The following is a 23,206-nucleotide window of genomic DNA, read 5'->3' on the forward strand; positions in this document are numbered from 1 at the left end:
TGAATTGAATCAAATTATCTAATGTGAAAGTAAAGGAAAAACTATGAATGAGAAAATACCGCTGAAGGTGGAAGGTGTTCTCAGTTTCAGCAACACGTGGTTTTTGAGTTGTTGTGTCAAAATATCTTCCTCCTGTGACACTTCGTGGTACCGTTTTTAAAGACTGCACTGATTTCTTTCCTATCTTAAACCAATCGTCAATCGCATCCAAGCCTAACTCTGGCGTTAGGTCTGTCATATTTCTTTGCTCTAAGCCTAAGTCTCTATATTTCTTTTTTGTTTGTATCTGACTCCATCAATTTTCCTTTGGGTTGTTCTAATATCCAGTCCAAAGAAGGATGAAATTCCGAAAAAGACAATTATGATAATTATAATACTTTTCTTAAGTTTGGAATACACCAGGAGATAATAATCGAATTTCGTATTAAATGCATCTTTTATAAAAATCGTTTAAATGAATTTCTACCTTTACTATGGTACAATACCTTATTTTTTACACTGCAAGATGCAGTTTCATTTTGGCGGGAAAATGTCAGTTTTCGTTTCGCATAAGTTTTTCCGCCTACATTCTTGTCATAATTTTTCATTGTTCAAATATGCATTATTATATCTTATAAATGAAAAAAAATATATATAATTATGAGTAAAAACAAGATTTTGAAGAACCGAAAACTATAAGTACAATTTACTTCAGCGAAATCCCGGGTTTAGCTCGAATTTCCTTAACAAGGATAAACATGCCATTCCCACTGATAAAACTTGTATATTTATTTGTCAAGCAGGTTAGTAAACCTGTGGCGACAAGAGTAACGGGGTACATGAAAGAAAAGCCATTTATACGTAAAAATATAATGATTCCATTAGCGCAAGGTAAGAAATGTTAGAGAAGCATGGTCTAGACACAGCTAGAGTCGTAGAGATAATATTACGAAATGTTGCAGGATTAGATTTAGAAAGTTTGATTATCAGATCAGTATAAACTTTAAGGTATATATTAAACGTAATAATTTTTTTTTTACTAGAGAAGAATATAAATTGATAAATAATGATACCAAACCCCAAATACCTGAATACATGTATCTGTGCATATCAGTATATTGCACCGAATGAATGACCTTACTGAGTAATATACAGGTCTGGTATGTTATTAATTTATAATTTATCTAGATCGACTAATTCAGTTATTAACCTTCTTACATATTTTACAAATGCTGGATTAATTAGGTTATTAATTGATATTAAAATACCTAAATATATCAATTTCATTCAAATTTTGAACAAATAACAAAAATAAAGCATCAAACACTTATCAATGTGTCGGGATGCAAAAAGTTTCAGAAAAGATTTGCAAATACACAATTAACAGTTGATTGATAAATAATTACCAAACAATTAAATTATGATGTATACTGCATTTGACTAGTTACTGTTAAAATCATTCTAAATGCAGTCAGATATATACAGATTATTTTTGTCTATATACCGGTAAGTAGCGAAATCAAACATGTGTCAGACTTGTAAATGTATTTCAACTTACATGTATTATATTTGAATGTATCTTTTTTTTCAGTCTATCACAGAACTGAAGCCAATCTTAGATTGATGCTGATGTATAATCAAGGCCACAAAGTGAAAATAAATCCTTTGACTGATGAAGCAGCGATAGCGCTAGCCACAGACATGATGAATGATATCTTCATTTTTACAATTGCTTTCATTGTTCTTTATCAAGAGTATGTGAGGAGTTCTAAGAGTAGTGCGGCAGAAAAACTTCAGAGGGAGAACGAGATCCTAAGCATTAACAACCAGCTGGATGACTTGGTGTTAATTACTGAGCGACACGATGCTCAGTTACGGGAAGCAGAGAGGGAGCGGGACCACCTCCTGACCTTGATCAGTGACCTCAAGACGTGGTCCAAACCATGCACAAAGTTAATATCAGAGAGACAGGAGTCACATTTACGTGAAGTATTCAGACATATTAGAAACCTAAAGACAATCCAGCTAACAGTGCATAAAAATTCAAAAACAGAGCATATTGACATCGCTGTGGAACAAGATAAACCACAGTGAGATGCTTGAGCTACAAAGTAGTCTTCTTTTTATACTTTCCAACTAGATAAATTAGGTTTTAGTCTTTGATATGCATGCATTCAAAGGGTGAAAGGCAGAGGTGCAAATAAAGTACTTACATTATTAACAAAAGGACTATGTGTGATAAATAAGAGTCTCAAGTGGTCCTCTAAAGTAGACATCTTAGTTATTTTATGTACAATTTAATTTACACAGCTCTGTTTCCTAGGTGATGCGTGTTCATGTTTTCAACAATCAAAATGCCCTTAGCATAGAAAAATGATTTAACATAAAATTACCCTTTCTTGCAATTTTGGCATTTTTCAATAAAATGCTCATTCTCATACATTTTCTTTTTATAGAAAATCTTAAGCACAGGCTTGAACAAACATCATTTTTTCATTTTTCAAAGACTGCCTTGAAAAACCACTGTCAAAGTTATCAAAATTTCTCTTCTGTCCACACAGGAAAACTTCTCAAATACACACACCAAATATTCAGGCCTAATGCATGCAGACATTTTCCTTGCAACCACACAAGCAATGTCAAGCATACAACAACATTTTTACCTAGGAAGGACACACCTTCTCACTTCAACAGCCTGCTTAGGACTCGCATGTTGACAAATTGTAAAACCTGGTCTGGTAGCCATGACCAGCTATCTGTGTACACTACGGTATACGATGAGAATGAAACTGTGTACACTATAACCAGCATCCTTTAGGAAAAACGAGAGATGCACATGTTTGTATCTTTATGAATACGTAGCAAAAAAGCATCATTACTGATGTAATTTACAACCAGTGAATGGATGAAATTTAAAGGAAATAGATAGAAGATATGTATATAAACATTTGTTGAAAATTAGAAAACAATCTAACATGTTTTTGAAAAAAAAATATTTTAAAGATTTTTCCTGTATACCGGTATATATCATACCCTTGTAAAAGATTGATACCATTTGTTAAACAGTGTATTAGAAAATTGCAAATTTTACTTATAGCTAAAGTTGTTATACAGGGTAATTTTTATTGAAAACTTTTATATGTGGAAGCTTCCTTAAATGGTGTACATAAGCCAAGTTTGTTCAGATCATGATCCTTGGATTCAATTAACTGGGTTTGTCGCCCTTCAGGCATACAACTTCCATTTACAAGGCAGTAAGTTACAAAACACTTGCTTCTGAAGCTTTTTTTAGATCATGAATGAGTCCTTCGTACTTAGATATTCATATTCTGTGTGATATTTTATATTTGTACTATACTAAATGTTTATTTTGATCACTTAGACTCTGCTAATGCTTTATGCTATCTGAAATTTTATTATGCAGAATAATTGGGAAATGTTGTATTTGTTGTGTGCAAATCAGTAAATGAAATAAATAGCTCACCCCTCTTAGAATTATTCACAATTTTTGGTCATTTGAGTCACTCAGGTGACTGACCTGTTACTTTCTGTTTCATCCTTTGTTTAGCAATGTATATGCATTGTGCATCAGTCATCAGTTGTAAACTTTTGAACATTTTCAATTTTTTCCTTGAACCACTGATTTCAAACAATTTTGGCAAATGAAATCAGTGCTGTAAAAGGGCACAGAAATTGTTAATTTCATGGCTCCTGCCTGCCTGGGGTTATAAAAAGGGGGCAAAAACCAGGTCAGGGGTTTTGATGTTAGGGGTGGGGCTCTGCTGATTATGCAGTGAAAGGCAATAATTCTTTGAGAATCTTCTCTGTTCCTTGGTATTTAGCAGGTAATCTAAATGACAGTTATGATGATCAAGAGTGACTCTTCCAAAATTGTGAAATTTGGAATTAAGGTGGGATAGTGTCTGTTGATTATTTAGTGCAAGTGCATTATTTCTTTGAAAATCTTTTCCGATCTGTGTTTGATCTGATGATCCCCACCTGTCAACTCCAAAGTGATATGACTTACTTTTGATCAAGTTACTGTTATAATAATATACAGGTAACTCTCGATGGCTCAAACTCCAATCTCTTGAAGTGAACCTTCCGTCCAGTTCTTTTCCTCTATAAAATTTTAAAAAGCAAATTCACTCCTGATCTCTCCAACTTTTATCTCTTGAAAACCAAGACCTGGGTCCCATTCACACATTTCATCGTTTTCTACTTTTTATCTCTGAAAGTTTTGATTGCATGTATATGAACATGCCAATCAAGTGGAAAATTATTTTCTTTTATGCAAGGGACTCTCTTTGGATACAGTGAACACGTACAGTAGACAACAAATTAAAATAAATATCAGAATCATTTTATTATCACAGAACAAGGCAATTATGAATAACAACTAAATAGCTGCGGATTCAAAAATGGATATTGCTTCAACCTGATAATGAACACAATCATAAATAGCATATATAAACCCTGCACACTGTTATAATGTTTATAAATAACTACAGCACTATTGAGTTATTGCTGAACCCCTCCCTGATTATAACGGTGTTATAGCAAAATACGAATTTATTAATTGATTCCAATTAACCTCATCTGAGATTTGTCAAAACCCTTGCTACATCTTCCTTATTAAGTGATGAACAAACGTCAATATTCTTTTGATTATACAACATAAAATAAAATGAATACATTATACTTAAATATAATTAAAAAAATATATACTGAAGAATATTTCCCATATTTCTACCCCATGATCTTAATTTCATTAAAAAAACAAAGGACTTTCATTTGTTCCTGGATTCTTATTCCTTCATATCTGTAAAACATCCCTAATCTCAGACAATGTATATATTGAGATTTTCATGCTGGAAACAGTTTTGTGCTTCCTGTAGAATCCGTAGTCGAGGCCCCATGGGAATTCCAATTTTCTCCAACCTTTCCTCAGTCATGTATGGAAGCTCCAACATTCCAATGTGTTCAGCCTCAAAGTTTGATGCAAATTTCTGCAAATCAAATTAATTGTTAATAAGCATTTAAAAGCTTAAACTAAAAATAAATTATTTATTGACTCTGATCAAAAAGCCCTCTTTTCAAGCACTAAGCACAAATCTGGAATTTAAAATGTTAAAGTAATAATATTGTATTCTTACCTCATATCCTAAATTCTTCAAGAACCATTCCATCAGTGGTGGTTCCTGTCCGAAAAACCTGGAAAAATATTAAAGTTAATCTTTGCTTCAAAATTAATACTTTTCATAAAACAGAGATAGATTCAACAATTTATTTATGTGTTAAATTAAAATGTGAAGAATTTTCCTGGAAATGTTATGTTACAACTTACTGAGTTAGTTTATTGATCCTTTTGGGGTTAGTCAGGGAGGGACCCCATCCCTTGTTGTGTTCTAGTGAGTTGTGGCCTTGTGCCGCGGACTGGTGGGACAATATAAACTGCTGCTCCTTCATCTCTCGCACCTCTTTGCGTAAGGAATCCAGTTCACTGACCATGGAATTATGGGAACGAAGCTCTGACGAAAGATGGGCAACACTTCTAGCTAGAGTGACCACATGTGATTCTAGTCTTTGGAATCGACGATTAATGGCTCTGTAAAATAAATTATAATATACAAACTTTCATAAAAAAGAGATATGTAAGATCAAATTCCTGATTACTGTAAAATCACATATTTTCGTGGGGTCAAATTTTCGTGGTTTGAGTAAAAACTTTTGGTTCGTGTGGATTTGAATTCATGGATGAAGAATTGTTCTGTAGTTATTTATGTAATATTTAACATTTCATGGTGGACATGAATTCATGGGTCTCTTTATACGTTGAAAACAACAAAAATTAACCCCTCACAAAAATTTGTAATTTCACAGTATATAAATTAATTTTAATGATATTTTTAAAATTCAATTAACATTTCTATGTAAATATACACAAGACTATAATCAAGAGAATTATTGAATTTTTTTTTCAATTTTGCCATGTTAAATTTCTACCATTTTGAAATTTTTCTAATTGCTAAAAATAAGTTACATGCTTAAATAAGACCTGACACAATATAATGGTCAGGATAAGATTCTGAATCATTATGAATATAATACAGGTGAACATTAAAAACTTACTTAATGTCTTTGTGATGGTGATGATGATGGCTCCGGGAGTTGGAATTCCCTGCCTGGGGTTTGAACTTTCTGACCGGCCGTCGAAGTGAGCTGGTATCAGAGCTGGCAAGACTCCATCTCCTCCTCATGTTTGGGGGATTGCTCCCCAACACACGGACAACCTCTGAATACAATCCCTCCAGATTGTCAAGTCTCTCACGCATTCCTCCATCACCTTGCAGCTTTTGAATCCCAGCATGAATTGTCTGCATTTCTGTATCAATAGAATCCACAGTCAAAATAGTATCTTCTATATCGAAAGGAAGATCACTGTCTGTGCCAAGTTCCCTCACATCACTCAATACCCCGGAGTCTTGCATCTTCTCATTCATTTGAGGAGGTGGGAACTTTATAGAATGAGATGATTTGGAGGAATGCTTTTTATCACTTTTGTTTGGGATTTGGGACTGAGAAGTTCGTTTTTTCTTGTCCCCGGTGGGCACTAGTGTTGTGGAGGTGACAACATCAGGGTTTTTATGAGGAGCAAGGTGAGTAGAACTCGAGGCTCGAGGAAGAGGGGGACTTCCCACTGAGGAATCTGAGTCTGTGTTAGATAAAGGAGGAAGAGGGGGAGTCACTGACCGGGAGGAAGCCTCACTGGGTGAAATATGGTAATCAAAAATACTGACTTCTGGCTCATGAAGTGTGCTGTCACTGCTAGCACGAGGAAATGGTTTTGGGGGAAGTCCCCTTGGGTCCTTATATCCAATATTGTCCTTTTCCATAGGCCCTGGTTCCTTGCCTGGCACTGGTCTTCCTGAATAATCTGGATACTTGGAAGAAGGACCAATCGTGTGTTGGAAACCAGACAAATTCTCCGTCAAAGATTTGTTGAATCCTGGAAATGAGACACTACTAGGGGAAGCCTGTGAAGAACTAATCTGACTTTGACTCGACCCATGACCCTGTGCACTCTGACCCAAGGGACTTGTTCTAAGTGTGGTTGGAGGAATCACATTACTTCTGGAGTCTTTACCGGTCATATCCATATAATTATTAGTACTCTATAAAAGTATAAAAAGGGTATTCAAACACTCATTATGATGAATCATTACTAAATTCAGATTTTAATCTATTAATTCATATCAAAAATCAAAAGTGATTATACTGAAGGTGGGAAGCAAGTGCCTTTCCCCGTAACAAATAGCAGATACTCAAGACCTGCTTTTAGTTTCCCCAATGTTCTACCTTACCTGGTGGTGGTATTCTGACAGTGTTCCCCCTTACCTGGTGGTGATATTCTGACTGCTGTTTTTAGTTTCCCCAGTGTTCCCCCTTACCTGGTGGTGATATTCTGACTGCTGTTTTTAGTTTCCCCAGTGTTCCCCCTTACCTGGTGGTGATATTCTGACTGCTGTTTTTAGTTTCCCCAGTGTTCCACCTTACCTGGTGGTGATATTCTGACTGCTGTTTTTAGTTTCCCCAGTGTTCCACCTTACCTGGTGGTGATATTCTGACTGCTGTTTTTAGTTTCCCCAGTGTTCCACCTTACCTGGTGGTGATATTCTGACTAGGGCTGTGTATTGAGCCAAAAATTTCGATACGATACGATACAATATTTTTTAAAGCGATATGCGATATATTGGATTCTGAAACAAGTCCATCAGAAAAGGCTTCTAAATCATTTTAATGCATACATTTAATAACAATTAAGTGTTTTATTACCCATTTTAAAGTTCTTGTCTCATTGTCTTTAAAAATAACACTTCAATTAAAACTTTTGATGACAGTAAAATCAACATGTTAAAAAAAAATTCTCTTTGTATTTTGTAATAATTATAAAAACTGTGTTATTTCCTTAGAAATTATATAATTATTGAAGGTTTTAATTCAAAAAAGTAAAATATAATCTTTGCTGACTGAAATTCCCATCTTTTAAACAGAATTTGAAGAAAAAATGTTTGTCCGATACGTATTGGAAGTTACTTTTCGATACGATATTTTTCTTGAATATCGATACGTATCGATATATCGATATATTATTACAGCCCTAATTCTGACTGCTGTTTTTAGTTTCCCCAGTGTTCCACCTTACCTGGTGGTGATATTCTGACTGCTGTTTTTAGTTTCCCCAGTGTTCCCCCTTACCTGGTGGTGATATTCTGACTGCTGTTTTTAGTTTCCCCAGTGTTCCCCCTTACCTGGTGGTGATATTCTGACTGCTGTTTTAAGTTCCCCCAGTGTTCCACCTTACCTGGTGGTGATATTCTGACTGCTGTTTTTAGTTTCCCCAGTGTTCCACCTTACCTGGTGGTGATATTCTGACTGCTGTTTCTAGTTTCCCCAGTGTTCCCCCTTACCTGGTGGTGGTATTCTGACTGCTGTGGTCTGGGGTCACCTTGAACTGACATCCTGCCTCCGTAGAGTCTGTTCCAGGCGTCTCTCATTCCGTCAGCACCAGGGCCTCTAGATGAACACTCGCTGCTGTAAAATAAAGAGCAATCACAATGCTCTAAGACAGTACTCAGTGTTCATATGCTACACATGACAATCCTTGAGATATACTACCACTAGTTTGTTCCATCTATTAACATTTGTTTGTGAAAGAATATCATTTATTATTTCACTGTTATATTACTGTATTTATACATGATTGACTTTGGTCACTTACTCCTCCCTGTTAAGTCCTCTATCCCTGACTGGAGAGGTCTCTCCAACATATCCATGATTTTCATGTCCTCTCTTTCTGCCCCATTCTGCGGCCTCAATGCTCGGGGTGACAACTCTATTCCTGGTTTTGTCCCCGTAACCCTGGTTTGCTGGTCCAGGGGGTATGGCACTGGAATAACTGCTGCTCTGTATGTAGGACGGATCTTGGTATGAAGGCGTGTTGTGGACCTGGCTGGGATTGTATGTGGAGTGGACTTGGGACGATGCAGGATGATTCGATGAAGTATTTGGTTGACTGAGTATTGCCTCAGCTCGGGAGCTATGATGTGCCCTATCATTTGGTCTGGACGGCTGAAAAAGTATTACAATCATTTGTACTTTCAGGAATCCTAGTTAATAATTCATATTTCTGTTCACGAAACATATGTCAAAAACCTGGATTTTTTTTTTTTAGTTTGTATTCAACATCTACATGTACTTACAATGTATGTGTTTGACTGATTATTGGCAGGTACAGATGGATATCTCTGGTGACTGGGGTTAACTCCCCCTGACATAGGATTTCGTGGTTGAGGAGGGAAGGGGACAATCAATTCACCATCATCAAAACTCTTGGAAGCCTAGACAAATAAAATAAAAATATAAGGTGAGGATCCAGTCCTTTATTTCTTAATGACACATTGCATGTATCGAACATCATTAAAAAAATATGTGATACAGTACTAGGATAATACTTTATACATGTATGATGTTAGTTAATAAGCTTTAAAGTTCAAAGTCATACCAATTCTTTATGTTAAAGAAAGCTGTTATTATACTAATATATAGCAAGTATATTAAGTAAGGCAAAGCATGAAAGAATGTGAATAAAAAATACAGTATTACATCAAACACATGGATTCTATAGAGTGTTATACCACTGCCGTGTTTTGTGTTCACCATGCTTAAAGAGTGACATCCCTTGATTTTAAGGTAGTACAATGTAGCTGAGACTAATGCTCAAATTGAGAATATATATTTGTGACAAGAAAGGAAAAATTGTACAAATTAAGTACATTCTAATAGATTTATGAAAAAAAAAGAAATCAAAAATGAGGGCCCAAAAAATTTAATTCACTAAAAACCTAATGCATTTTTAGCAAGGGAGTGCTGAAATTACTAAAACTGAATAATGCAAACAATTCATTTCTCCCACAGATTAGCAATAGATTTCTAGTTATATGAAATTGATTAAATTACTTTGAGCAAAAATTATACACTGATTTTCAGTAACAAATCAGACAAGAGGCCCACGGGCCTTATAGGTCACCTGAGCATTATGCAACAACTTTCCAGTTATTGAATTTGATTCCTGTTTTAAGCCAGATGCTATATGGCATTCACAATTTTGAAAGAGGCACCATTGATCATCACAACAATAGACTTAGCAGTTGCTTAGCTTGGTTACTGAATACGCAGGGTAGGGGAACAAAAATGCATTCCAACTAATCAGTAATATTCAGCAATAATCAGTAGTGCCCCTAACACTGTGACATAAACCCCTGACCTTAGGTCCACATATTACACAAATTTTAAAAAGGCACCCTTAAAATTGCCTATCAAAAAATAAATAAATGTTTTATAAATACAAAGGAGCAGATTTCCAACAATTAATTCATTTTCAGTATATAAGTCTGAGAGCCCCCACCCCCCATCCTTGACCCTCGGGCCTTGAAATTCACAATTCTGCACGATCATGGCCCTTGCTCATCATAACTATATAGGTAGTACATCTGCTTCATACCCAGAGACAGAGAAGAAAATTTTCAAAGATTTAATGTATTTTCACTATATAATCAATAGAGCCCTGCCCTAACACCAGAATTGACCCTGGGGCCATAAAGTTCATAATTTTAGAAGAGGCATTCTTGCTCATCATAACTATGTACTTAGTATATTTAATTCCTAGGAGCAGAGAAGAAGATTTTCAAAGAATTCATGTATTTTCAATATATAATCAAACGAGCCCTGCCCTAACACCAGAACCCCTGACCCTGGGACCATAAAATTCACAATTTTGGTTGAGGCACTCTTGCTCATCATAACTATGCACTTATTTAATTTATTCAATACCTAGGAGCAGAGAAGAAGATTTTCAAAGAATTCATGTATTTTCACTACATAATCAATAGAGCCCCCCCCCCACCCCACACCAGAACCCTTGACCCTGGGGCCATAAAATTCACAATTTTGGTAGAGGCACTCTTGCTCATCATAACAATGCACTTAGTTAGTTTATTTAATACCTAGGAGCAGAGAAGAAGATTTTCAAAGAATTCATGTATTTTCACTATATAATCAATGGAGCCCCCCCCCCCTCCCCAACACCAGAACCCTTGACCCTGGGGCCATAAAATTCACAATTTTGGTAGAGGCACTCTTGCTCATCATAACTATGCACTTAGTTAGTTTATTTAATACCTAGGGGCAGAGAAGAAGATTTTCAAAGAAATCATGTATTTTCACTATATATAATCAATAGAGCCCCACCCTAACACCAGAACCCCTGACCCTGGGGCCATAAAATTCACAATTTTGATAGAGGCACTCTTGCTTATCATAACTATGTACTTAGTTGGTTTATTTAATACCCAGGAGCAGAGAAGAAGATTTTCAAAGAAATAATGCATTTTTACTATATACTTATTTAGCCCCGCCCTAGCACTAGAACCCCTGACCCCAGGGCCATGAATTTCACAATTTCTGTAGAGGACTTAATGCTGATTACAATCATGCAAACAGTTTGACTGCTTGATGTCCAGGAGTAAAGAAGAAGATTTTTAAAGATTGCATTAATTTTAGTGGTTTTGGTCCCACCCCTCAGGCCCCAGGGGGGCAGGGATCATGAAATTCACAATTTTTGTTCCCCTTCACCCATAGATGCTTTGTGCCAAATTTGGTTGAAATTGATTTAGTGGTTGCAGAGAAGAAGCTGAAAATGTTCAAATGTTAACACACGATGGACGATGGACGACGACGGACGAAAACGGATAGCAATAGGTCACCTGAGTTTACTCAGGTGACCTAAAAATATTAGAGTTGATAAAAATCTGATTACATGGTATAATTCAAAACTTCAGGGAATGCAAAACCCTTTGCTGTAAATGAATTCATTATTATAAGTGTTTTCATTGTAACTGTGTTTTTCTGTACCTGCATTTTATATGAAATGTTTAATTAAACTATGAGCAAGTATATAATACTGACATGAGAGTTTAAAGCTTAAGCTGAAATATTTTCAGAGTTATCTGTTTTAAACATTTATGCCAAGGAAAACTTTGACACATTTGTCATTCCTAGCTGACTACATGACATACATTAAACATTTCTCTCTCTGGCATTTTTCACTTACCACCTCAACTGGAGGCAAAGTCCAGTACATCTAAGTTCAAATACGTCAGTGTATGATATAATGCACATATATAATATTTGAACAAAATGCATCTGTACTGATATGTTCTGAGAAAATAAGTACACAATCTATCTTCAGTATGAGCATAATGCAACTTTCTTCTCTTTGCGTCTGAAGTAAAGAAGCCGAGACAAGTACACTAATAGACTAAAAAATACTGATATTTATTAATTTAATAAAGCATAGATAATCCTTTCACCAAAAATTTTCTGAAAAATTGACTTGACAGTATGAAAGCTGAGAGAGTGCATTAGATAAGTTATATTGAATTATTAAGTGAATCACAGCAAGCGTGTAAATCTATATATAGAGCTGTCACACCAACTTACTGGGGGGGCCCGCTCAGAGGAGGGGCTAGATATCAAGGACTTCAATCGCTCCTCAACAGACACAGCACCAGCTGGTCCGGGCTACAAACCAGGCAAGCAAAAAAGTCAGCTACTCAAAAACAAGCATTATAATCTCATTGTGCTGTGTTTATCAAGATTGTGTTAAAGTTTTATGACAGTGTGTCCCACGCTGTGCAATAATGTGCATTTTTTTTCATGAATGAAACATACAAATTAGTTTTATGTGTTCTTTTTTTTCTTTCAATACATGTATGTACACATGTATATCCTTTGATCAATTCAAAATGGAACCTCCACGGAACATTAATATATATAATATTGACACGATTCCATGATAATCCTACTTTATTTATTTAGGTTGCTGATTGCTTCGATCTGCTTTACCCACCTGTGGTTTCTGGGACTCCGTGGACCAGGCATTGGAAGGAAGTTTATTAGTGGGCATGCTCGGTTTGACTGTCGTCTGCTGTCTGGGACCAGCTCCTCTTGACAACTGAGTACTGTAGTTATTGTGTGAGTACAATTGTCTTCTCTCCTCCGCCCCGCGCTGGAAAACTCCTGTAGAGCTCAGCTCAGTCATAGACTGTAAAACATCAATATCCAAATACATGTACCACAATAGTTTCATTGCATTGCGGTATTGGTTTTAATTATCAAGTAAGATTCTTTTTCAGGGAAGAATTTGGCGTTTTTAAAGATTATTTATAACAGAATTACCAGAATTAGAATTTCTTCCAGAAGGAAGTATCTTTGATGTCAAATAAAAATCAATAACACATTAAAGATATTGAATATTAAAATTATCTGAGAGGGCCACATTACTGTATCTAGTGTAAGACAGAAAAGAGCCTCACTATGAGTGGTTGAGGAGGGACAGACTGAGGGCGAGGTACTGTCTCCTCCTTCCTCAGGATCCCCGGGATGAGGTCATCTGAGGGCTGGGTCAAGGTCCTCCGCTGAGGGGTCATAGGGTAATCTGTCAAGGTTTTTTTTTTACCAAATATCAATCAATAGTATCATCAAATCAAATAGTAGGCTATCATTGTACCATAAAAATTAGCTTTGTGCTAATTTAGAATTGTACAAACCATTGAACAACTATTGGTATGTGAAATACAAAGAAACTACCTCTCTCTTTTTTTCCTTGGAGAGCAAGTAAAATTTCTTACCATTGACTCCAAGGGGAGGCTCCCTCATACCTCCTGGAAGAGTAATTGCCCCTGGCATTTTAGGAGCAGTTACATTGCTGCCTTCCCTTAATGCTGTGTTTGCCTTTGTCTTACTCTCTGTGTCTGCCTAAAAATATTAGATTTTTTTCTTTAAATTTTCAGCATCATTACACCTGAAAGGATGCAGACATTTAGGGAAGGAAAATCAATACAGGTAAACAGAGGCTATCAGGTTTCATTGATAATTGGTTCAATTTTTTCGAGAGTAGAAACAGACACACATTTTAACACATGGACCATACTTTACTGTATCCCTATACAGCAATTAACAAGTCATGAATTTTTAAAAACTAAATTAAAAAAATGTTGTAGCAAATGTTTTCAAGATAGCTATATTTATGATAGGTTTCTCATCAATCAATACACACATTATTCTAAATAAGCCAATTTGTTTCTGACACTGTCTGCCAAAAGAGTCCGAGTTACTAAGCAACAACACCTATTTTACCTCCACTTTTCTCTTGATATTCCCAATGAGGAGCAGGGTGGACTTTAAATTTCCATCAGCGATATCTACAGATGACGAAGGACAATTAAACGAGTCAATATTAGCTTCAACATTCCATCACCCAAATTCAGGTTTCCCCATTTACCCAGACTTAATAGCTATAGTTGTTGAAACCACATTGACACCAATTTGACAGATAAAACTTTATGATGCATAAATATTTGGCAATCATTCACAAATGAGGACTAGATATTGGAACAGTCATTTAAATGTTGAAATATAATCATCAAATTTGTATGGTGTGTACCTGAGCATTCCATCTAATGAATCCATAATAAGCCCAAATCAATTTTTAAGACATTAACATGTATGCAGCTATGCATCAAATTTTATCTTTACAGATAAGAAAGTATTTATTAATGCTCATAGGGTTTCTTTTTAAGTTAGACTTTTTCATATTCAAAGTTAAGTGTCTTTTTTATAAAAGTTCACTTTTAGGCAGGGAATTGAAGTAATTACTACAAAGAAAAAGTAATAAAGACAAAAACACATACTGTTTATAATATTCTAAGGTTCTAGTGGATAAGCAACTAATTCCGAATGTTCAACTTTGACATCTTACCCTCAGCATCAATGGCGGTGAGATCAACTCCTGATGACTTAAGGTGACTCAGACAGACTTGTAAGTTGTTCACTCGGTCCTGTTTGGAGTTTATGTCTGTGTCAACCTCCTCTGGAAATTTACCACCTGAAAGCAACAAGCGACCTCAATTAGCTACGAAAACAAAAGGCGCCTTCTCTCTAATTTTGGCACAAGGTAAAATCAAAGATCGACAGTGATAATCCTTAAAATCACTGTACACCAATGTTTAAAGTCAACCAAATTTAAGTTGGAAAACAATTCAGAGGAACAAAGCCCTTGTGCATACCCCAGGTGTGATTATCGAGGGAAGTTTAAAATTTCACAACTGACAAGTCTAGAATAGTGCGCACCAACAGCAATAAATCCACACCAGAAATACATGTGTAATGAATTTTGTATGAACAGCTATTATATTGACTCAAAATTATAACTGCCTAACACTCTGTGTACAACTTTATCAGAATTTACTAAAGAGAACATTTGAAAATACTCTAATACAAACAACTGATAAATTTACAAAAAGTTAAAGCAAATATTGCACTCCATCACTCTCTGATTGGGGCCAGGTTTGTTGACTGTTGAAATTAAATGTATGCACAAAACTTCACATCTAAAATAGCTAATGTAATTGATAATCTGAACCTACATTTGGATACAAAGGCTCTTATATTTCCTATTTTCATTCTTATTTTCCAAACTTTTCAATGTTATTTTCATAAATTTAATTAAACAGCATAGAAGCATATAATATGTATACACTGTTTATACCATTCTAGGTATTCTACATACTGCAAGTATGAAGGAAATTATGCCATGTGCACATGTATAAAATGAAACATCATTATTTCAAACTCATTGAAGCTGAGAAAAAAAACTGAGATATCCAAGGATTCAAGATATTGAGATTGTACATAAGATATATATTATATAGACTGATATATAGAAAATGTGGTTCACCCTTAGGACTTCCAGATCACATCAAAACACAACTTGTATTCAAGATATCCGAAGTTCAATATACCAAAGATCAACTTTATTTTAATTTAAAAGTAGCATGAAAATAAACTTTTATTAAATAAATCTGATTTATAAAATTGGCTGAAAATGCATAATTTCAATTCTTATAGAATTTATCTGATGTTCCCTCATCCAAGTACCATGTGTATCTTCCTCATCTATACACTCAAATATCTGAGGCAAGTTAACTCAGTTTAGTTATTCTGAACAGCACTCACCATATAAGTAACCAGAATTTAAGTTATTCCCATAATAATACTGATGTCTCCATTTCTTTTGACTGAGCTGATGCCTACAGTCTAATTTGTGCTTGAATTGTATACTAAGCATAGTGTTCTCTGTCTACAACCATCAGTGGTCTCATTGGCATACAGTAAAAGACCTTCATTACTTATATATAGCCCGTGATCTGTCCAGGTCTGTTCAAGTTATTAGTGTCTCTTCCTGCTTATTGAATTCTAGTAATCAGGCAACATTAATTAGCTCAAGAGAACACCTGTGAATTTTTGCTGCAAACATCTCGTTAATCTGTTCTTAATAAGGTTTTGTCTAATACAGGTGCATTCATTGTAGAACTAGTTCTCTGCTATTAGGGTAGAGATAAAAGTAACTGATGTGTCACTTCATTTAGCAGCTTTCTGGACAATTTTTCCCCCACTCTGACATTATGAAGGGCAGATGATTTTTCAGGTTAAAAAAAAATATAATGTAACATACAGAGATCATTCCTAAACCAAATTGTCAATGTTTTTACAAAAGGTAGGATCCTATTTCAAACCTGATAATATCATCTTTCTTGATACAATCTTTGTAGACCAGCTAAGAAAATTATCCAGTCAGGAGTTCAATTTGCTGATTCAATTTTAAAATTTTAATCTTTTTTAATTGCAGTAGAGGTCTTTTTTTATTTTAGAGGTGATCTACTTGTTTTCCTCAATCTATGTGGTAGTCCACCAAAAGCTTTGAGTGGCAGGGTTGTTAACAAAATTCATTTTCATCTCGGAGTTGTTCATTCTGGGTGGTGCAGTCAGGCAATCTTCTAAGTTATCGTGAATAAGGTTATTGAAACTACTCAAAAATATATCTCAGCTTCAAAATAGAAAATTCTTAAAAAGTCTTCTCACAAAAAAGACAGAATTTTTTTTTGTAAAATGCCATACTATTTACTGTAAACGTATTACATTTAGCGGTGTATTCTATTTAGCGATTTTGGTGGAAAGCAGAGTCCGCTAATTCAAGTACATTGCTAAATGTTTTGTATATTAACTTTTATAACTAGCAAATTAAGACAGCGCTAAATCAAATCCACGCTAACTTGTTGAAAATTGAATTTCTGCCAAATATTGTACACATTAAATATGCTACATTTACAGTATTTTGTGTGCTTTTGAATTAAGTGAAGGAAAATCCTATGAAAATATTTGTTTTTACTTTATTTTTAAATTTGCTTTATTTACAACTATTTATTTACTCCATTATGACACAAGTATTTTTCCTTATTTAATAAAATTGGAATAACAAATATTAAAAAAAAAAGTGATCTCCTTTGAATATCTATTTTATTTTATGCAATAATCACTGAAAAAGATATTCACATGGTCAGAATATGAATGCATTTGCAAGCTAGCATGAATCAGTATTTTGACCTAACAGCTTTGATTGCATCAGTACATGTATTATCTTACGTTCTTAATTATTACTTCCAAGACACATAATTCTGATATGCAAAAATTACAAATTTCCTTTTGAACTTTTTTGAATTGATATATTGATATCACATTTCATGTCTTATACTTAATATTGCTTATTTGAAGAATCTACAGATCGCCACTACTTATAAATATACTTACAAGTTTTTTCCGCTAACTGTACAAGTGTAACTCCATCTCCCACACTTTTCCTTAGATCCACCACCGGTTCTGAGCCAGAATCCTTAAGAACTTTATTCACCCATGTTGTCAATGACTGTAAGAGATGAAATAAAACTATATTAGTAAGTCCTATATACTTGTCAATCTTTTAAAATAATTTAAGGGTACAGGTTTAATTAATGATGGTCAGGGATTAGAGTTTCTACACACTGCATGCCTTTTGTTTAAATATCATCTTACTTTATTGGTTTAGAGTAAGAGAGCCTAGCTCATATATGGCTTAGTAAACTTCGTTAACAGCAAACCTGGGCAACAATGCAAATGTAACTTAAGTTGAAGTTTTACTATCAAATGAATTCATACAATATAATAACATTACAGCACATCATAATATACATTCATTTAACAAGTGAACATGCACAGTGCAAACAAATTTATGTAATTTAGATGGAATAGGGAGCAATATCCCCCTTTAATTAATCTGACAAAGATCATTTTAAGTGTTATATGGCATAACCTGAATGTTTAAGTAAAAAGTTTTAAAAAGAATCTTACAGAATCATTCCAGATTGTTTTTCAAAAGTTTTAAGCCTTATCCCTTATATACTATCAAAATAAAGTCAAAATAATCACTTTGTTATAGCACTTCTCCTCAGAGATAATGGCTAAGAATAACAATCCAAAGTCAAAATGGTTTTAATTCTCTTTGAAAAATCTCTTGAATAAATCTCCTTGAGATTTAAGTAAAACTGACATAAATCTTGATTTTTTAAAGGCATGATGTCACATCATAACCTGTAATACATTGATTCTCATTCACAATTTTACACCAGTATTTCACACTGTACATCTAGACTTATTCACCCTGTCACGTACACTTAAATCATTCATCAAATTAATATGGAGAGAATTCTCAGAGACACCCCTCGAAAGAATTCCTGGACATTTTTTACCATTATTCAGTCTGTTTTATTTTCATCTTACCTGTCTAATCTAAAGAAAATTAAGGTTTAATGTGTAAAGCAGGTGTGCCCATTCCTTTAATGATTAGATATATAAAAGTAAAAATTATTGGACATGTTCCACTATGGATTTTATTGGGATACTCCTACATACAGAAGGTATTATCTACATCAAATGTATGTAATGAAATCCAAATGGTTTAGAAAGTCTATAAAAAAAAATAATAATTCCGGGTATGCCATATTAAATTCACAGACGAAAGATAATTTTAAGAATAATGTAGTCATTTCTCACTACATAGAATCCCAATACATACTAGTATATATGTACATGTATACAGACATGTACCTGGAATCAAAATCAATGAAAACATTACCTGATCAGACTATAAATACCATTTATTTGTAAATCTAACATAAGTTTGTTTTATCAAAATGATCTGGCATGCTATTTAATACCTACCTATAATATATACATATATTTGGTAAATCCGTGGTTTAAAATGCTTTTACACTCTCCAAATAATTTTTCCTCGATCAAGTTTTCCACAAAAAACAGAGAATTGTATCGCATTGATATGTTCACATTCCAGTTACCTATCTTATTTAACCTCCCTCTTCACTGTCACTTTCTCTTTAAACAGCCGAATTTGGTGACAAAGACAGAATGTGGCAGATCTATGTACAGAGAGCAGTTCCTAGCGATTATGGATTTAAATGTGACATGTCTACACATGACCCATCATTCAGCACTATACCCAATCTCTAATGGAAAACAGATTTAAATGGCTGTGAATGAATGTGTTCAATACATGAATACTTGTTTAAAAGCAGGATCCTGAATATAATTCCTCCATTGTGAAGAATTAACCTGAATTAGTTAAGTTCCCTATATCAAAATTGCTAATCACACCATCTTAGGGAGCAAGAACATGCAAACATCTCAAATTTACAATTCTACACAAAAATACTAGGCACTTGTTGAAAGGTATTTAAAAAGGAACAAACATCTTAGATCTCCATTGAAGTAGGTAGACAAAAGAATGTAGGATTTGTTTCAGAGCAATAATTTATGTTTATTACTCATTCTTTTGTACATGGAAATATTACAAATGGCATTCCATTGCTTTGTTTTGACAGGAGCAATATTATGTCTTTAGTGGGAGATAGCCATATTTGTGTGCATATTTTAACCATTCTCAGTAGAGAAAATGGTTTAAATTGTCTTTCTAACAATTATATTCCAACATACACAGACTAAAATCAAACTTTATTATTAAAGTTCATTAGATAATTTTGAGTCGAATAAATGCACATAATTTGGAGCATTTTATAGTTTCTTTTTGGAAAGAATGATTTATCATTTTAAAAAGTCCAACTTAGAAGGATATGTCAAAAGAAGGTGAAATATGATATATCTTGAAGAATTTCATCTCTTACTTACTTACTATGTGTGACATTTGTACACATTTATCTCTTGTTAACTAAAATCTGACGAAACTGTAGTATATGAAGCATATGAAATAATTTCATGGAAAATTCCATTTGTTTATAACTAAAGCAGTACCACTTACCTAAATCAACATGCATTGAAAATTGAAATAATTGTACTTACTTGTGCACAAAGCCCAATAGCTGCAGAACTATAGCTCTCCAGAAAAAAAATAATAGATTGACAGACTGGAGAGCTACAGTGCCATCCATTGAAAAAACTGTATATTTATTGCACACAAAAAGGTGCGCAGTTTCTCGATTTAGTTCTCCATGTTTTTTTTTAAATGGGTGGTACTGTAGCTCTCCGGTTTGTCAAAGTATTTTTTTTTTTCGGAGAGCTAAAGCTGTGCAGCTAGAAGCCCAACTGAAATCTTACCGAAAACTATAGAAATAGTGTTTTGAAAGAAAAACAGAGAGATTTCCCTGTTTAGTAATCATCTCGTGGGCCAAAATTCAATTCATGTCTTTATATATCCTGCACAGCATCGTGGGCATGCCAACTTATTTTAAATCAATGTGTGAAAACTTTCCCACCTATATACCGGAACATATTTGAAGAGTGTAAAAGCTGAAACCTATATCGTAGCTCCGAATTAAGGATTGGAAGCTGTCAAGGGTGGTTCACACAAAATGGGAAAACGTCTATGTAGAAGAGAATTTCCATTACATTCTCTCAATAACATATATCGCAACGTGCAGTAAAAACTGGCGGATTTATAGAAGGGGCGGGCTATTCTTTATTTCGTAAAAGACTAGCCATCAACTTCTCAATTGAGAATAGGGGCGGAGAGCTCGGCTCCCCTTTTGTGTTCAAAATATACATAAGATCTAATAAATCATTTTGTTTGTGTGTATGACTGTTAGCCCCTAAACCGACCCAAACTGCCCCCCCCCCCTTCAAAATTCCTGGCTCCGCCACTGTTGAATTGAATTGGTAAATCGAATTCAAGGCACTCAATTCTTCCAGGACAGCACCTACTTGCGGATAATGACGTAAAACAAGTGGCTTATACGTCGCTGTTACGGAGAATATAAGCCATTATTAACGTGTTTATGACGCCAAAATATGTTTAGAGGTATTTGAACCCATCATAGCAAACCACGGCTAAAATGTACGATCCTCTCTTATTCTGGATTTGGACCGAGACTTTTTTTTTCATTACAGGCCCGTAGAACGCAAAGGGGAAGAATCCACTTTTTCCCGAGCATGTTTTTTGCTACTGTTAATTTTCAACTTTATGCCCCCCACTTCTTTTCCGCATTTTTTTTTTTTTGCCATAGTTGCTGTAAGGTTGAGCACTGAGTACACTCCAAAATTTACATACCTCACATTCTTTGAGAGCCCACTCTCCAGCAACAGTCATTCGAACCGGTGTCCTGTTATAACGTGGTCTAGTGGAAGTATTACCGGAGGACTGGCGGTTCTGGCCTATCCTGGAGACCGCCGCACCATTAGCCGTTCTACCCTCTGATGTACTGCCTTGTCCTCTCCTCTCTGGACCACGCAGAATGCCCCTAACTGGTGACGCTGGACCCAATTCGCTACCATTATTCGATGCTCCGTTGGGGGTAGGGGGAATTACACTAAAGGTATTTTCCCCAGACCAGGCGATTCTATTTCTGTCTGGCCCAAGCCTCTGGAGAATGATATCATCCTCGCTCGAATCGCTGGGCTCGGGAATTCGAGGTAAGGAAGGTACCCTTCCTGATAACTTTTTAATCAAACTTGGCATTTTGATTGCTTGTCACATCACAGTATATTTGAAATTTTAACATTGTTTAAAAATAAGGCTTAGACCCCCAACAATTCTTATCATTTGATCCACCACTCAAAAATACTCTTTCAGATCACCACTGTTTTTTTTAATTTCATGTTTATTCCAGGAACTACATACGGAATTTATTTCATTGAATGGACCAGTCCATCCATTAAGAATGCTAACTGACATATGTCGGTAAAAAGCCAATTTTTACTATACAAATCTACACACAATAAAAGATTTGTATTTTCCACGCACAAGTGCCGCTGAAATTGGATGCGTTCCATTTAAACAGGTAGATGAAAACAAACAGAAAGGTGAAAAATCCTTTGTCGGTTCCTGTCCAAGAAATTAGAAAATCCGAGTTGTAAATAAGTAAATGCAAGAATCTTCGTCGGACAAAAGTTATAGTTTGCACGACCAAACATTTCTCCCTGCTCCTTGGCGCCACTATCCTGCGCCTCGCTAACCAGCTTCGCGCACTCCTGGTAGCAGCTTAGCGCTTTGTTTTGCTTTGATTACGGAATTGGACCAAAAGCGTGAAGTTATTGATTGAAAAAAAGATCCAATGACACAGAATCGACCAGCTTAACGCACCCTTTCAAATGTTTTGAATATATTTCATTCCATTTGCTGGGAGGCGTGTGACGGTAGCTAATATTCCATAACGCAACCTATTGTTTAACTGTCCGTGATTAAGAATTCTATTATCTAGGCTCCAGTCAATCAAAATCCACATTTCACCGACCCTCCGGAAGGAAATTAAAGTCTATTGCCATAAATAAGATAAACACAAAGTTTGTTATTGGTCAATGAAAGCTTTATATATAACTAAGAAGCGTAATGGCCAGGACAAATAAAACGGAATTAATTTAGTGAAGTTCCCGTGATACGAGACGCTAAAATGAGGGGGGATCGATAACTCGAGCCTGGACGGACGGAGCACGCAGGTGTTTCGCCTGAAATCAATTATACCTGACGTTAAATAAGAAGCAACACGCGTGTTGAAAATGATGAAAACCAGTAGGATCAAAGCATAAGAAATATCCTCTGTACCCAAAGATATTCGTGAATGCATTAACAGAATAACATCTCTTTCACAATAATATCTTCTCTCAATTACATTTTCAACATATCAGCAGTCTGTGGCAGGGAACACGGACCATAATGTATTACAGTATATTTTTCGTCAGATTGGCGTGTATGAATATAGGGTGGTGA

At 35.0% G+C, this 23,206-nt stretch overlaps 3 protein-coding genes across 4 annotated transcripts in view; 1 reads left to right on the forward strand and 2 right to left on the reverse strand.

The window, feature by feature from the left end:
• Positions 1-337, reverse strand: part of LOC134256865 (ATP-dependent RNA helicase TDRD9-like) — a 36,060-nt gene extending 35,723 nt beyond the window's left edge. Inside the window, exon 1 of the mRNA XM_062739539.1 lies at positions 60-337. Within this exon, the coding sequence (XP_062595523.1) occupies positions 60-238 (179 nt within the window). The 5' untranslated portion in view covers positions 239-337. The remainder of the gene's footprint in view (positions 1-59) is intronic.
• A 353-nt stretch (positions 338-690) lies between these two features.
• Positions 691-3,487, forward strand: LOC134256879 (optic atrophy 3 protein homolog). Its single transcript, XM_062739557.1, has 2 exons — positions 691-870; positions 1,571-3,487. Exons 1-2 carry the CDS (start codon positions 738-740, stop codon positions 2,071-2,073), a joined length of 636 nt encoding a protein of 211 aa, XP_062595541.1. The 5' UTR covers positions 691-737; the 3' UTR covers positions 2,074-3,487.
• An 839-nt stretch (positions 3,488-4,326) lies between these two features.
• On the reverse strand, positions 4,327-23,112 carry LOC134256867 (uncharacterized). 2 transcript variants are annotated; one of them, XM_062739541.1, is made up of 15 exons: positions 21,551-23,112; positions 17,749-17,863; positions 14,861-14,986; positions 14,239-14,303; positions 13,731-13,857; positions 13,416-13,537; positions 12,950-13,144; positions 12,541-12,621; positions 9,243-9,380; positions 8,762-9,111; positions 8,451-8,574; positions 6,112-7,154; positions 5,327-5,587; positions 5,136-5,193; positions 4,327-4,988 (listed from the first exon to the last, which is right to left on the reverse strand). In XM_062739541.1, exons 1-15 carry the CDS (start codon positions 21,956-21,958, stop codon positions 4,821-4,823), a joined length of 3,381 nt encoding a protein of 1,126 aa, XP_062595525.1. In that variant the 5' UTR covers positions 21,959-23,112; the 3' UTR covers positions 4,327-4,820. The 2 variants fall into 2 exon arrangements, with proteins under 2 accessions (XP_062595525.1, XP_062595526.1); XM_062739542.1 differs by lacking the exon at positions 12,541-12,621.
• Between the last annotated feature and the right edge of the window lie 94 nt (positions 23,113-23,206).

The sequence above is a fragment of the Saccostrea cucullata genome, unplaced genomic scaffold (assembly GCF_032062105.1).
Source record: "Saccostrea cucullata isolate Sc308-1 unplaced genomic scaffold, CSIRO_AGI_Scuc_v1 ctg8, whole genome shotgun sequence".
Taxonomy (NCBI): Eukaryota; Metazoa; Mollusca; class Bivalvia; order Ostreida; family Ostreidae; genus Saccostrea; species Saccostrea cuccullata.